This window comes from Canis aureus, chromosome 12 (genome assembly GCF_053574225.1).
Source record: "Canis aureus isolate CA01 chromosome 12, VMU_Caureus_v.1.0, whole genome shotgun sequence".
NCBI classification, from domain to species: Eukaryota; Metazoa; Chordata; class Mammalia; order Carnivora; family Canidae; genus Canis; species Canis aureus.
This window is the reverse complement of record NC_135622.1, coordinates 5,928,124-5,941,888: the sequence shown is the minus strand read 5'-3', so window position 1 is coordinate 5,941,888 and position 13,765 is coordinate 5,928,124. Positions and strand designations below refer to the sequence as shown.

Below are 13,765 nucleotides of genomic sequence, written 5' to 3'. Positions count from 1 at the left end.
CCAATCCCCTCATCGTTCACCTTGTAACTAAGTAGAATTTTACTCTCTTTTAAGTGTTCTGCGACACAAATGTTACTTATATTTCTCATATAAAACCTACATATGAATTTCCTTTTCTCTCCGGGATAATGAATTCCTAGAGAGCAGAAAGTATACCTTTTTAATCTTTGTGTTCCTTATAGCCTTTAGCTGAATACATTTCATAGGTTAATATATTATTAAATATATTGTGTAAATTAGCCTGTTTATTAAATTTAATTTGGTAGATTGGGGTGTGTCTCTAATCAGAAAGTAGTATTGTTTCTTATCAGTGTTAGACTTTAAACTTCAACCTCATGTCCTTCAGCTGTACTGGAACATATATAACCAGTGTCTCCTCAAAGCCTATGGCCCAATTGTATATCAGAGCAAGGGTGGTAAGGCAGTGAGAGGCAATGGTTTGTTTTTCTGAGGGGAAAATTGGACTATGTTGATGTTTATAAGCATGAGAGACACAGGACATTGTGTGCTTAGCCCAACTTCCTCTTTTCTGAGAATTTTTTTCTTACACAACTCAGGAATCCATTTGGTTCAGCCCTGCCACCCAGTGGATGGACTAATGTACTGTCAAGATCCTTAGTCCAAGAATTGTCTCAAATGCACTGAAGCTCTTCTGACACCTGAAACCCTGAGTGATGAAGATATTTCTTTGTAAGAAGGAGTAGAGGAAAGAATATGATATTCATGACTGAGTGGAAGAAACTATATATATATATATTTTAAATATTTTTGTTTATTTATTCATGAGACACACACAGAGAGAGAGAGAGACAGACAGATACAGGCAGAGGGAGAAGCAGGCTCCATGCAGGGAGCCCGATGCGGGACTCAATCCTGGGTCTCCAGGATCATGCCCTGGACTGAAGGTGGTGCCAAACCGCTGAGCCACTCGGGCTGCCCAAGAAACTATATATTAAACCAGTTTTCTATTTTTTATCCAGACTGACACTTAACAATACTTTCGTTGTTAATAGCATTTTATTTATTTATTTATTTATTTATTTATTTATTTATTTATTTATTAAAGATTTCACTTACTTATTCATGAGAGACACAGAGAGAGAGGCAGAGACACAGGCAGAGGGAGAAGCAGGCTCCATGCACCGGGAGCCCAACGTGGGACTCGATTCCTGGTCTCCAGGGTCGCGCTCTGGGCCAAAAGCAGGGGCCAAACCACTGCGCCACCTAGGGATCCCCGTTAATAGCATTTTAAAGTATATACATAGCTATTTACACATGTGCATTATTAGGCAATTGCATAAACATTTGATTCTCACTAAATAGGCAGGCAGAACTTTTGCAGGAGAGAATATTGTGATTCAGAGAGTTCAAGTGACTTGCCTCAAGGTCCTACAGCTAGGAGAAAATTCACCTGACAGCGCTGAAAGATCTCTCTAATAGTCTATCTCTGCTTCTTTTTTTTTTTTTTAAAGGGTGTTGATTTTTTTTTAAGTTTTATTTATTTATGATAGTCACAGAGAGAAAGAGAGGCAGAGACACAGGCAGAGGGAGAAGCAGGCTCCATGCCCTGGGAGCCCGACGTGGGATTCAATCCCAGGTCTCCAGGATCGCGCCCGGGGCCAAAGGCAGGCGCCAAACCGCTGCGCCACCCAGGGATCCCTATCTCTGCTTCTTAAACAAAGAAAATTCATCTCCTTTGTAAAGATTTCTCTGATTTCTACAAACAGATTTAATTGCCACCTTCTTTGTATCCCTACAGTATGTTGGACATACTTCTAAATATCATTAATATTTATCATTTATCTTATAATTATCTGTTTATCTGTCTGTTTCTTCCCACCTAAATCATGCTTCCCAAAGGTAGGAACCATGTTTGTCTTATGGCCTGGCATAACTTAGGTGCTTTAAAAATTCTAAACAGGAGTCAAAATCAATCAGTAGGGTTATTTTAGCCTGATAAGCTAATGTGTCGATATAGAGCCCATCCCACTGCTCATCCTGATTCTTGTCTGTTCTCCAACACCGATGGTGGTGTGTTCCCCTGAAGCTGTAGGGCTTGACTGTGGGAGGTGCAGGGCTATCTCCTCCATATAGAGAAAATACCACAGCAGAACATTTTCTGTTGTAGATGCCATAGTTTTCGCAAAGGGCCTGACAATTCTTGGCTGGGGTAAGGTGGGGTGAGAGGGAAGGATGAAGAAGCTGATTGGTTTTTTTAAATTCTTACAACTCGTTTCTCAGAGGTAGGAGTTGAAGAAAAATGCTATATCAAAGACCGATTACATGAAGATGTGGTATATGCATGCAATATAATGTTACTCAGCCATTAAAACAAAAAAGATATATTGCCCTCAGTGACAACATGGACCGACAGGGTATTATGCTAAGTGAAATAAGTCTGGCAGGGAAAGATAAATACCATATGATTCCACTTATATGTGGAATCTAAAAAAAAAAAAAATGAACAAACAAACAACGAATGAATGAACAGACCCATAAATACAAAGAACAAAATGATAGTTACCAGAGGGGAGGGTATGAAGATGGGCAAAATGGATGAAGAGGAATGGGAGGTACAGGCTTCCAGTGATGAGTGAATAAGTCATGGGGATGAAAAGTACAACACAAGGAATATAGTCAACGATATTGTATAGTGTTGCATGGTGACAGATGGTGACTACCCTTGTGGTGAGTATAGTACTAACCTATAAACTTGTTGAATCACTACATTGTATACCTGAAACTAATGTAACATTGTGTCATATATATAATGTATATATACATATATATAGTTTTATATGTATACTTATATGCAGTTATATGTAGTTACATATATAGTTATATATATACATGTGTATATATATAATTGATGTGTATATATATATATATGTATGTATACATATATAATTGATTCTTTGAACCAAGAGCAGAAAATGATTCCAAAATCATTAGCCCTGTAGTGAAGGCAGAGTCCCGTTATCCTGCCTGATTTCCCTTTCACTTTCTCAAAGCCCACTCTCCATTCACATACAAGTTTTATCTCAGGAAACATATGTACCTTATTTCTTCCTATTGGGAAGGATGATGAATAATTGGTTTGGGAGTAGGCAGAAAAACTGAAGAAGGTCTTTTATGTTCTATGCGTTGCCTTCTTTCCTTTCCTTTGTGCTGGTGCAGTTTCCTGGCACTGATTTTGGGAACCGTGATTACTGGACCACGGAAATTACCTGTTTCCTTGAGAAGAAGCATGGGAAAGAATTTGCCATCAAGCATACAAGGTGGGTGAAGTGGATAGGGAGGTGTTGAGTGGACCTAAGAGGTGGCTGAAGTGGCCACAAGTTAATAAGTTAAGGGGAAAAGCTCAGGACTGGCCAAGGCAGGAATGCCCTCCCTTTCAAAAGTCAAAATAACATAACATAATGTAGTTTAAAGTCACAGAATATTTAGAGCTTACACAAAGAACGTCTGTTCTCATGCCCTCCTACTGAGACATTCAATAGAGTCTCTTCCAATTCTTTTAGCTTTTTTATCTGGCACTTACTTCATACTTCTCTTATTTTATTTCTTAATTCACAAATAGTAAACATAGCTTTTGCTTTTTTGTTATAGTAATTGGAATGTCGGCTTTCACATCATGTTGTAGATCTGCCTTCTCCTTCCTCTGTTCCCTCATCCTCCTGATAGTTATACAATTTGCATATCAATACGTAGTGTTTGCATTACTGTCGCCGTGTAAATAATATCCACTGTGGAGCCAAGTAGTGGATTTTTATTGTTTTCTGTCTTGAACAACCCTTTGTTGTGAGGTTATAATAATTTATGTAAATAATGTATTTGTTTAACTGTGCCCCATCTCCAATTTATTCCCGAAATGCTTATTCTGTCAAATGTTTATTAGACTTTTCCCTCAAATGATCAACATATCTAATAATCTAAGAAATCAAATTTCTTCTTCTGGGACACTTGCCCCAGCTCCACTGAGAATTCTTTTTAGTCACCATCGCCATCTGCTGACTGTTGGTGGAATGGAAAGACGGAATTATGAGGTGCAGGGCTGGTATTTTTAAGCCAGAAAATGTCCTTACTATGGTATTTGACCTTTGGAATGACAATCTGGAGGAAGGAATATGTCCCTGTGATAGGACTAGAAAAGAGCATATAAAATCTTGAAATATTCTCTCTCCCTTATCCCGTCATCTTCTTCTTTTCTGTGTTTTTCTAGAAGAACGAGTTTGTTCTAAAATTCCTTGTGATGCTGTGGTCATTCTGAACCTTTGTCTGATCCCACAAAGGAAAAACGAAAGATGGGCTACCTGTTTTTTGTTTTGTTTTGTTTTTTAAAATTACAGCTTCATTGGGTATAGTTGATGTAAGATAAACTACACATATTTAAAGTATATAATTTCAGGGGCTCCTGGGTGGCTCAGTGGTTGAGTGTCTGCCTTTGGCTCAGGGCGTGATCATTGGGTCCTGGGATCAAGTCCCACATTGGGCTCCCCACCAGGAGCCTGCTTCTCCCTCTGACTATGTCTCTGCCTCTCTCTGTGTCTCTACGAATAAATAAATAAAATATTTTTAAAATGAAGTATATAATTTCATGGGCTTTGACATATGTATACCCATGAAATTGCTGCCACAATCAAGTTAATGAACATGTTGCTCCTAAAATTTCCCCTTGCCTCTTTGTAAACCATCCCTCTCTCCCTTAACCCGTTCCCAAGCAACCACTGGTCTCCTTTCTGTTGGTGTGTATTAGTTTACATTTCCTAACACTTTATAAAAACAGAAACAAGCAATATATACTTTCTGTTGTTGTTTGGCTTATTTGCTTGCATGATTATTTTGAGACTCATCGTGTTATGTGCATTAGTAGTTTATTTCATTTTATTGCTGACTGATATTCTATTGTCTGGATTTGTCACAATTGATATATCCATTCATCTGTTGATGGATATTTGAATTGTTTCCAATTTTTTTGGTTATTACAGAGAAAACTATAATGAATATTTGTGCATAAGCCTTTGTGCTGACATATGCTATCACTTCCCTTGGGTCACTACTTAGGAGTGGAATGTTTAGATCATATGGTAGGCGTATGCTTAACTTTAATTCAAAGAAACTGCCAGACCATTTTTACAAACTGGTTGTACCATTTTACATTCTCACCAGGATCTTGTGAGAGTTCCACTTCTTGCCAATACTTGATATGGTCAGTCTTTTTAATTTTAGCTATTGTAGTAGTTGTGTAGTGTTTTCTCATTGCAATGAATCCGATTTGCACTTCCCTAATGACTAATGATGTTGAGCATCTTTTCACGTGCTTATTTTGACCTACTCATTTTTAAATACTTCACTGGTATTTAAACAGGGCTGACCTTAATTTTGAGCAAAGGAGATGATATTACATGACAGGTACCATAGAAGAATCTCATTCACCAGTTGGCTATGAAATTCTTAACTGACTTGAAATTCCCACACCTGAGGGATAAAGTTACTCTTTTGAGTTAAGAGAACCAATATAAGGAGCGGTTTCTACAAAAGATGTTTTGAGGAAAAATGAAGGGACAGCCTTGGATGTTTTCTCCCCCATTTTCTTCCATTAGAACAGATTGTTTTCTAGATTAGCCTCGGGTCATTTCTGAAAGTATAGAGAGTGTGCTTTGAGGGTATGGCAGAGTGGCTGTAGTCCTTAGAGGAGATAGAGAGGGAGGAATAGGGGATGAAGAACTGCAAAGGAATTTGAAGTGGCAGGCCAGATAGTACACCCTGCCTGGTAAGCTCTGGGGGAGTTCAGGGGGTGTATGGCCAGGTGGGTGAGACTAAGAGAAGAAGAGGAAGAAAAGTGTGAACACTTGATTAGGTCAGGAAAGGCAGGCCCCAGATAATGGAGTACCAGAAGGGGGAGACTAAGACCAGAAACAGGGGGGCAATGCCGAATATAAAAAGTACCTGCTTCATAGATTTATTCAGAGCAGCGTTTGTTACTTTAGAACATCCTAGATTAGAACAGCTTCTATTCTCAGTCTTCTTCTACAAACTAGATTCCTTCAACTTTGGGCTTTTGTGTCCCGTCGTCCCCCCGCCCCCTGCTTTCCCAGCATTCCCTTTGGGCTTCATGTAACAAAAGAAGGATGTTGCTTAATGTGGAGGCAGCCACAGCCACAGCTCACTTCCTTGCCCACCTACCTCCATAACCAGAATCTTCAGTGGCTGTTTCCTTGACAACACAGTGTAGTGATTAAGAGTTAAGGCTCTTGGAGCCCACCTGCTTGAGTTGAACAATTATTGTCAATTAATGAATTAGTTAGTGTTCAACCATTTATCAGCTGTAACTGTGGGCAGGTTGCTTAATCTTGCTCTACCTCAATTTCTTTATATGAAAGTAAAGATGAGACTATTAACCTTCCTTAGAGAGTTGTGAAAATTAAATGAATTCATATTTTAAAAATGTTTCAAACATTGCCTGGTAGGTTTCAAGCTCTCAAGTGTTAGCTATTAAGTTAAACTCCTTAGACCACTTTCAAAGTGCCTCTAATTTGGCCTCTTCCCACTTTCCATTCCATTGCTTCCTATCTACTTCAAGTTTTGCTGGTTTCCTCACTGAAGCATGAATCTAGGTACAGCTCTAGGTGGGTTTCTTTGCCCTGGAAGGCCCTTAACAATTCAAATCCTACTCAATCTTCAAAGATCACTTCAAATCCCATCCCTTCTATTGCCTCTTATTATTATTTCTTTAGTTCTCATCAACTATCTTCCCATCTGAATTCATAGCACCACAGAATTTAGGGAATGATTGCACACTCATCACTTCTTCATGTGAATCAGTCTTTTTCCTGAATAGCCTGTAAACATCCTGAGGGGTGGAAGTAATACCTGATTCTGCTGAGCCCTCTTTCAATGGAGTGAATACATTGTCTTTACTCCATTTCAAGCATCTGTAAAGAGATTCAACACAGGCAACAGAAGAGCATGTGAAGAATTCATAGCTTTATTTTTTTTTAAGATTTTATTTATTTATTCATGAGAGACACAAAGAGGCAGAGACACAGGCAGAGGGAGAAGCAGGCTTCATGCAGGGAGCCTGATGCATGACTTGACCCCAGGACCCTGGAATCACTACCGGAACCAAAGGCAGACATTTAACTACTGAGCCACACAGGCATCCCAATTCATAGCCTTAATAAAGATTAGTTAGGGGTGGGAATGCTAGCTTCTTTCCTATCTGTGCCATTCTCCAAAGGCAGAGTTTTCTTTCTCCTAAGATCCAGACAACCCCTATTTCATTTCTGAACCAAGAAAGAACACATCTTACTCACTTTTATTTGTCAAATAGACTCCATCCTTAATAATTTCCTCCTCTTTCCATCTTCTAAGAGAAAAAATCGTTACATTTTTAAATCTCTCATAGGTAAATGATCATGTCTTCCTCTTCCAACTCTTTCCTCTTGAACAAGTTTTCTACTGGTCATCAAGCTTCTAAGTTTGTTGGGGTGATTTCAGGAGTAGCTAGACTAGAACAATCGCTTATTATAACTGGGCCTGGGAAAATTGACGAAGAGCACTTATAGAGATCTAGATTGCAAAAGCTTTGCCCAGAATCCTTATTCTGTGATCGTTTCAATCCTGGACTGCAGCCTTATCTGACTCTGGTTAAATGTCATTATTTCAGGTGTCTTTTTTTTTTTTTTAAGACTTTATTTATTCATGAGAGACACACAGAGAGAGGCAGAGACACAGGCAGAGGGAGAAGCAGGCTCCCTGCAGGAAGACCTGTGTGGGATTCGATCCCGGGATCATTCCCTGAGCCAAAGGCAGACGCTCTATCACTGAGTCACCCAGGCATCCTTTTCAGGTGTCTTCTAGTTCCCAATGTTCCCTTCACTGATTTCTTCATGTTCTTCCCTGTCTCTAACCCCTGATCATTTCTGCACCAGCCACAGGGTTGCTGGCCTAGTTACTGAATGCAAAGCCACAGAACAAAGAGCCCAGACATGAGTGAAGCCAGGAGGGTTCCTGAGGAAAGAGGAACCCCAGCATCTGAGGGGAAGAGGTGCAGTTTTTCTAAGTCTGGCAGGAAAGCTCGGGCATCCTCCAAAGCTGCCTGAGCTGCCATAGTGAAGTTGGGGTCACCAGAGATCAAAACATCAAAGACACAGGAATGGAAGTAAGCATCTTCAACTGGCAGCCCTTCCTTGCACAGCTGTTTAGCAGTATCAATGTTTATAGCTCCCCGACGACTGCGATCTGAGCGGGAGAGTCGCTGACTTGGGGGGCATCCCCCGACACAGAGCTGCAGGTCCTGCTCAGCTGAGAAGGCCCTGGCCACATCCTCTGCTACCTTGATGGAGAAGGAGAGCTGCCCGGCTGATTGTCGAATGATTATAGTTGTGCCAATATAGGCAGCTCGGATCTCCACGTGATTCCCAGGGTTAGCAGTTCGAATGGACAAACTTGAACCCCCAGGTCGGTGGCCTCCATTGATAGAACCATCTTCAAAGGCTGCTGGAAGATTGTCCACCTCAGCCTGGTAGACCTTCTGGTCAATGCATTCCTGCATGTTCTTAAATATAATGGTGAGCTGTGAAGGCAAGCAGGAAAACAGTTCATTTTGGGCTCAGTGCTTCCTCCACTTACCACAATCAGCCCTCCACCAGTCAGGGATCTGATCAGGGCAGAGACGCCAGGCTTACTGCTGGGGGCGGGGGGGGGGGGGGTGTCTACCCCCACTCTGATCCCTTCTCTTGGTGCTCTAGAATTGCCCCAGCCCCACTCCACCCCTCCCTCTCCTTTCTGGTCTCAATCTCAGCAACTCACAGGGGAAGGGAGTTTCCCTCTCTAACTCCTCAACCTAGGACTCCTCCGCTCTCCTCTCAACGTTCTCTTGTGTCTTCTGCATCTGCGTGACACTCCCAGCCGGGGAAAGTGACTTGAGGAGCAAGTTCTTGGTGGGAGGGGGTGGCGGGAGATGCGGGAGCAGTCAGGAGGAGAGGGAATAGCGAGCGTCTCTGCGGAACCGTGGGGATGGGAGGGAGTGGTACCGTGGGGCGACCGTGACGGGGCCTGGAGGAGCTGCTGAGTCCCTGACCTTCCGCGTGGCGGTGGCGTTGGCCCCCGATGCCACGGGGGAGCTGGTGGCCTGGACAAAAAGGAAGTCATTATCCAGCAGGGGCCAAGCTCCCTGGACACGGCACGTGTGAAAGTGGTGGTGGAAGCTGCGCACGTGGGGGTCCCCGAAGGAGGCGCAATGCAGGAAGCCCGGGGGACGACCGTGCAGCCGGGAAAACTGGCCTTCGTAGTCACAGGGGTCCGGGGCTGGGGGGCCAGAGGAGCGGACAGGGCCCGAGCCCGGAAGGGCTGGGCCGCGGGGCGGGGGAGGGGCCGTGGGGCCCTGGCGGGAGCAGTTGTGCTGGATCATCAGGTCTTCGATGCCGTGCACGGCCGAATGGAAGGCCAGGTCTCCGCGGCAGGTGCGGGCGGTGCGCCGGGTGCAGAGAGCGTAGGAGCGGAGGGCTCGGCACAGGCCGCCGGAGCCCACGGCTCCACCCCGGCCCCCAGCTTCTGCCCCTCCTCCTGCTCCTCCAGCTCCTCCAGCTCCTCCAGCTCCTCCAGCTCCTCCTCCTCCTCCTCCTCCCCCTCCCCCTCTCCTTCCTCCTCCTCCTCCTCCTCCTCCTCCTCCTCCTCCTCCTCCTCCTCGAAGCGCTCCCGGTGAACCCCCACCTCTAAGGCTCAGGGTGGATGATACATACTCAGCATTGCAGCGGAGGATCTTGCATTGAGAGTGAGCTGAGGACAAAGGGAGAGGATTGTGAGATGGCTCTTGGATCCCCACTTAATTCTCCCAAATCTGATGAAGGAAATTTCAGCTGCTCCTAAAACCCAACTGATCCCAAGTTCCAGTCCAGTCCCTGGTCCTCAGCCCCCAGCTCCCTAGTTCCTGTGTTCACTACGTCTTGCTAAAAATGTGTAAGCCCGCTAGGTCTCTTCTCCCAACGGATCAAGCGCTTTTCCAGTGTCCTTCCCCAAGGCGAATGGGAAATAAAATATATATCTATTTGAGAGCCAGGCGAGTGACTGGAACTCTCCAGCACCTGTCCCTTCTCTACACACATGCTCACCTGCCCACCCTTGCACAGCAGAGGACCCTCTAGGTTCCCCAGCCCTTCCCTAGCCCTTCCTTACCATGTCCACAGAGAAGGAGCAGGAGGGTGAGAGTGCTTAGAGTTGGGGGGCTGCCATGGGGAGACCAGCCTGGATCCCCCATACCTATGCGGCCAGGTCCCCCCAGGCTCCGGCTTTTTCCAGCTGACGACCCTCCTACCTAGTGAATTTTGACCGGACCTCCTGTAAAGGACTGAAAAAAAGAAACTTGGCTGGGCATGGGGAGAGAGAAGAGTCGAAGATCATTCAGGATTATATGAAGAGAATCTGGGAAGATCAGGAAAAAGGATGAGCGGTCGGGAGTTTGGGGAGAATAGGGCTCTCCCAACTGTAAGTGTGGCTGTTAAGCCTCTGTGCCTTGTTCTTGTGGCCACTTTCAGGTCCCTTATGCAACACCCTGAGGTGGGGGTGGAAGGAAGGTTGACTAGACTGGCGGGGGGTGGAGGGGCGCGGGCAGAGTCCACTGTATTGCCCCATCCTGAGCTACCAAACAGCAGAAATGTCAAAAAAAAAAAAAAAAAAAAAAGGAGGAATTGTGGGGATGGATCAGACCCCAGTCATCCCAGTGGGCTCCTCAATATAATTAGGATTTAAAAATACTTCAAAAACACACCTCTTATTTGCTTCTCCCCATCCAGAGGGGACACCCTCCAGGGGTCATTCATTTCTCTTCCTCCTTTGCGTCAGAATGTTTTAGCAAGAAGGAGTGAGAGTGGAATACCCATTCCCTCTTTAGAACATCAGTATTCAAATGAAAAGGGACCAATCTCTTTCATCTGAGACAGCTAAGATTATAATCCCTCTCTCTCACAGAATAACGGGATGCAAACCAAGCATGCAAATCCATTCTTGTGTGTGTTGAGTCAACAGTTCTTGCATTTTTTTTTATTTTTCCAAATCTGACTGAAGAATCACTCTTTTCATCTTTCCTTTGCAAATTCAGAAGTTCTCAGTCTTGCAGAGGACAGGCCTTGGGGCCTTGGGGCCTGTCCTCTGCAAAACTCCTCCTGCAAAACCCCTCCTGCCAAACTCCCCATTCTTGGCATAAGGGTATGATTGGGGTCAAAGTCATGCAGGAGGGAGAATAGGGTGGGAAGACTGGAGTGTGTAAATAAATAATTTACAACAAGACATAGCCCCTACCCTTGGAAGCCCAATGTGAAGGTCACTGCCAAGTAGGGGCAGGTAGAAGGGTACCAGTGACTAATCATCTGAGGCTAAATCTGGCCATGGTGAGAAAACTACAGAATAGGGCATATAGGAAACTCCTAAAACTTCACCAGAAGTCTGAGGCAACAGAGTAAGGAGAGAGCTAAAACGGCCAGAGGAGAGACAGAAGATGAAACTTCAAGAGGCAAGTGGCCAGCAGCCAGAAAGAAATAAGACAGGAGGAGAAATGGAGATGGGGCACCTTGGTATGAAAAGAGATCCTAGCTTTTGGACTAGAGACATTCAAGTAGGTGTCATAATTTTCTGAAAGTCTAACTTCATTCCAAAAGCGTATTAAAGGAATTGCAATTTCATTTTGACTTACTGTTTCCAGAGGACAAACATTACTCTGATATCCAATTCTCCAGCCATGACTGCCTACTCTGTCGGTCAGCTCCAGCCAGGGGATCCCCCGTCTTTCTCCATGTCTCCCCCAGGTCCCCAGACTGGCTGCAATCTCACTGAGGTTAGGGAACCAGAGAAGATTTGGGTGGGGGGAAGGGGGAGTAAATGGCTGGCCAGAGTACTGGACAGCTGAGCGGGGGAGGGAGGTGGCTACTGAGTTGACTGTTTTAAAAATAGCTAAGTCCAAAATTCCAGGAACGTCAGTGGCGGTAGGGTGTGGGTTGGGGGGATGGGGAGGGTAGAAGGATTAGAAAGAATATGGAATATAGAGTGTCAAGTGGGGAAGGGGCGACAGAAATATTATAGGCAAGTCAGATATCCACTTCCAGGTTATGTGACTCTAGTCACTGCCTACTCCAGGCAGCCCTCCAGCATTCTCAGTAATGAGCTCCCAGCCTTTAAAAAGTAGAGTGGGAAATTACACTCTTTCTTTCACCGCTTTCATCCCTGCTATATTGAAGATTGCATTTAGTTTCTATTGGTCACATCTAGAAGGTAGGTGACTTCAGATAGGGTCCATAGCAGAGGTAGTTCACACCCCTTCCCCCATCTTTGCAGAGTATTTCAGAAGGACTAAAAAAGCCAGCTGTCCAGTGGAGAAATCCGAGCTCTGAGTTGCCTAGGTCTGTTTCAGTCTACCAGAACAGATCCTTGCAGCTGTCTATCCCCCTGTCTCCTCCATTTCATTCTCTTAGTTTATACAGTAATTCCTCTTCCTTCCCTCTTAACCAATTCACACACAAAATATAAGCTCCCTAGTTGTTAGAGGAGGAGGCTAACAGAGGCAAAAAGGTGAAGAAGGAATAAGAATAGAGTTTTTTGAAGGTTATTAATCCACAGCGTTGGGGGGGTGGATTGGGACTTGGAAAGATAAAGTGAGATAAGAAGAGATTCAGAAAGATACTTTTGTGGAATAACATAATCTTGTGACCTTTTAAGATATTGCAACCAAGGAATTTAGCCATATCTTATTTTTGCAGTTATAGGCATCTGGGATCATCATCTTATATTTGCCAAGTGAAGTGAACACAAAGCCTGATTCCAAATAGTGTCACTAAGGCATTTGCTTAATTGGTTTGCATTTAATTCAGAATCTAGCAGTCTGCACAGTACTCTTATTATGCATATATTTCTGAAAAATTTAGATTTCTCTCAACCACATGAGTCCATAGCACAAGGATTTTATTGCAAAAATATGAAATGCCAACCAAACTATTCAAGTGACTTTAAAACACGGTAATTTGACTATGACATCCCAAGTGGGATTTACTCTAGGGACAAAAAGAAATGCAAAAATATTTTCAAGTAGTCATATTGTTGGTGGTAGTATTGGTATTGTTATTGTGCAACTATTGTGGGTGGTAGTATTGGTATTGGTATTGTGCAACTATCATGGGTGTTATTGTGCAATTACCATTGTAAAATAAACAAACAAGGATTAATGCTAGCATCTTTGTGAACCAGGATTTTTGGTGTAGAATAAGGAGATGCAGATTTATCATTGATGAAATTAAGTAAAAACTCTGTAATTCTGATTTAAATTGGAAATAAAACTGTGAGCTTGAGGCATATTTTATCCTAAAACATTTCCTAGCTTATGCTGATAAGGCCTAGAAATGATAACCCAATGGCCATGCCTACATCCAAATTGAGCTTTCTAAACACCATTTCCCACTGAAAGGAACTCATTAGAGAAATGGCTCATTTCAGGTATGAGTGAGGAATTGTCCAAGCTAAGCAAGGAAACCTTCAAAAACTATTAGGATTGCATCAGAAGGACTCAGAAACAACTGAATAGTTTGCACTGGCCAAAGATGAGACAATTTGAGTGTCAAAAGGATACTATTTGCATATTTGATATGTTCAACTATCGTATTTGTATCAAATATGTTTAAATCTATGAGTTTCCAACAATACTTAAAAACACAAACTCCTTACTGAAGAATGCTAGGGGATCAACTCATTATTTTGAAAACTGCTAGTAATTGGAAAG

General features: G+C 43.3%; 1 protein-coding gene across 7 annotated transcripts; it reads right to left on the bottom strand.

Annotated features, from left to right (window-relative positions):
• Nucleotides 1–6,967: 6,967 nt before the first annotated feature.
• HJV (hemojuvelin BMP co-receptor) lies at nt 6,968–11,908 on the bottom strand. 7 transcript variants are annotated; one of them, XM_077842486.1, is made up of 4 exons: nt 11,693–11,908; nt 10,180–10,351; nt 9,086–9,783; nt 6,968–8,578 (listed from the first exon to the last, which is right to left on the bottom strand). In XM_077842486.1, the coding sequence occupies exons 2-4, from the start codon at nt 10,259–10,261 to the stop codon at nt 7,955–7,957; spliced, it is 1,404 nt and encodes a 467-aa protein (XP_077698612.1). In that variant the 5' UTR covers nt 10,262–10,351; nt 11,693–11,908; the 3' UTR covers nt 6,968–7,954. The 7 variants fall into 7 exon arrangements, with proteins under 7 accessions (XP_077698612.1, XP_077698614.1, XP_077698616.1 ...); XM_077842488.1 differs by lacking the exon at nt 10,180–10,351 and having other exon boundaries at nt 9,039–9,136; nt 9,747–9,783; nt 11,693–11,902; XM_077842490.1 differs by lacking the exon at nt 10,180–10,351 and having other exon boundaries at nt 9,086–9,136; nt 9,747–9,783; nt 11,693–11,902.
• Between the last annotated feature and the right edge of the window lie 1,857 nt (nt 11,909–13,765).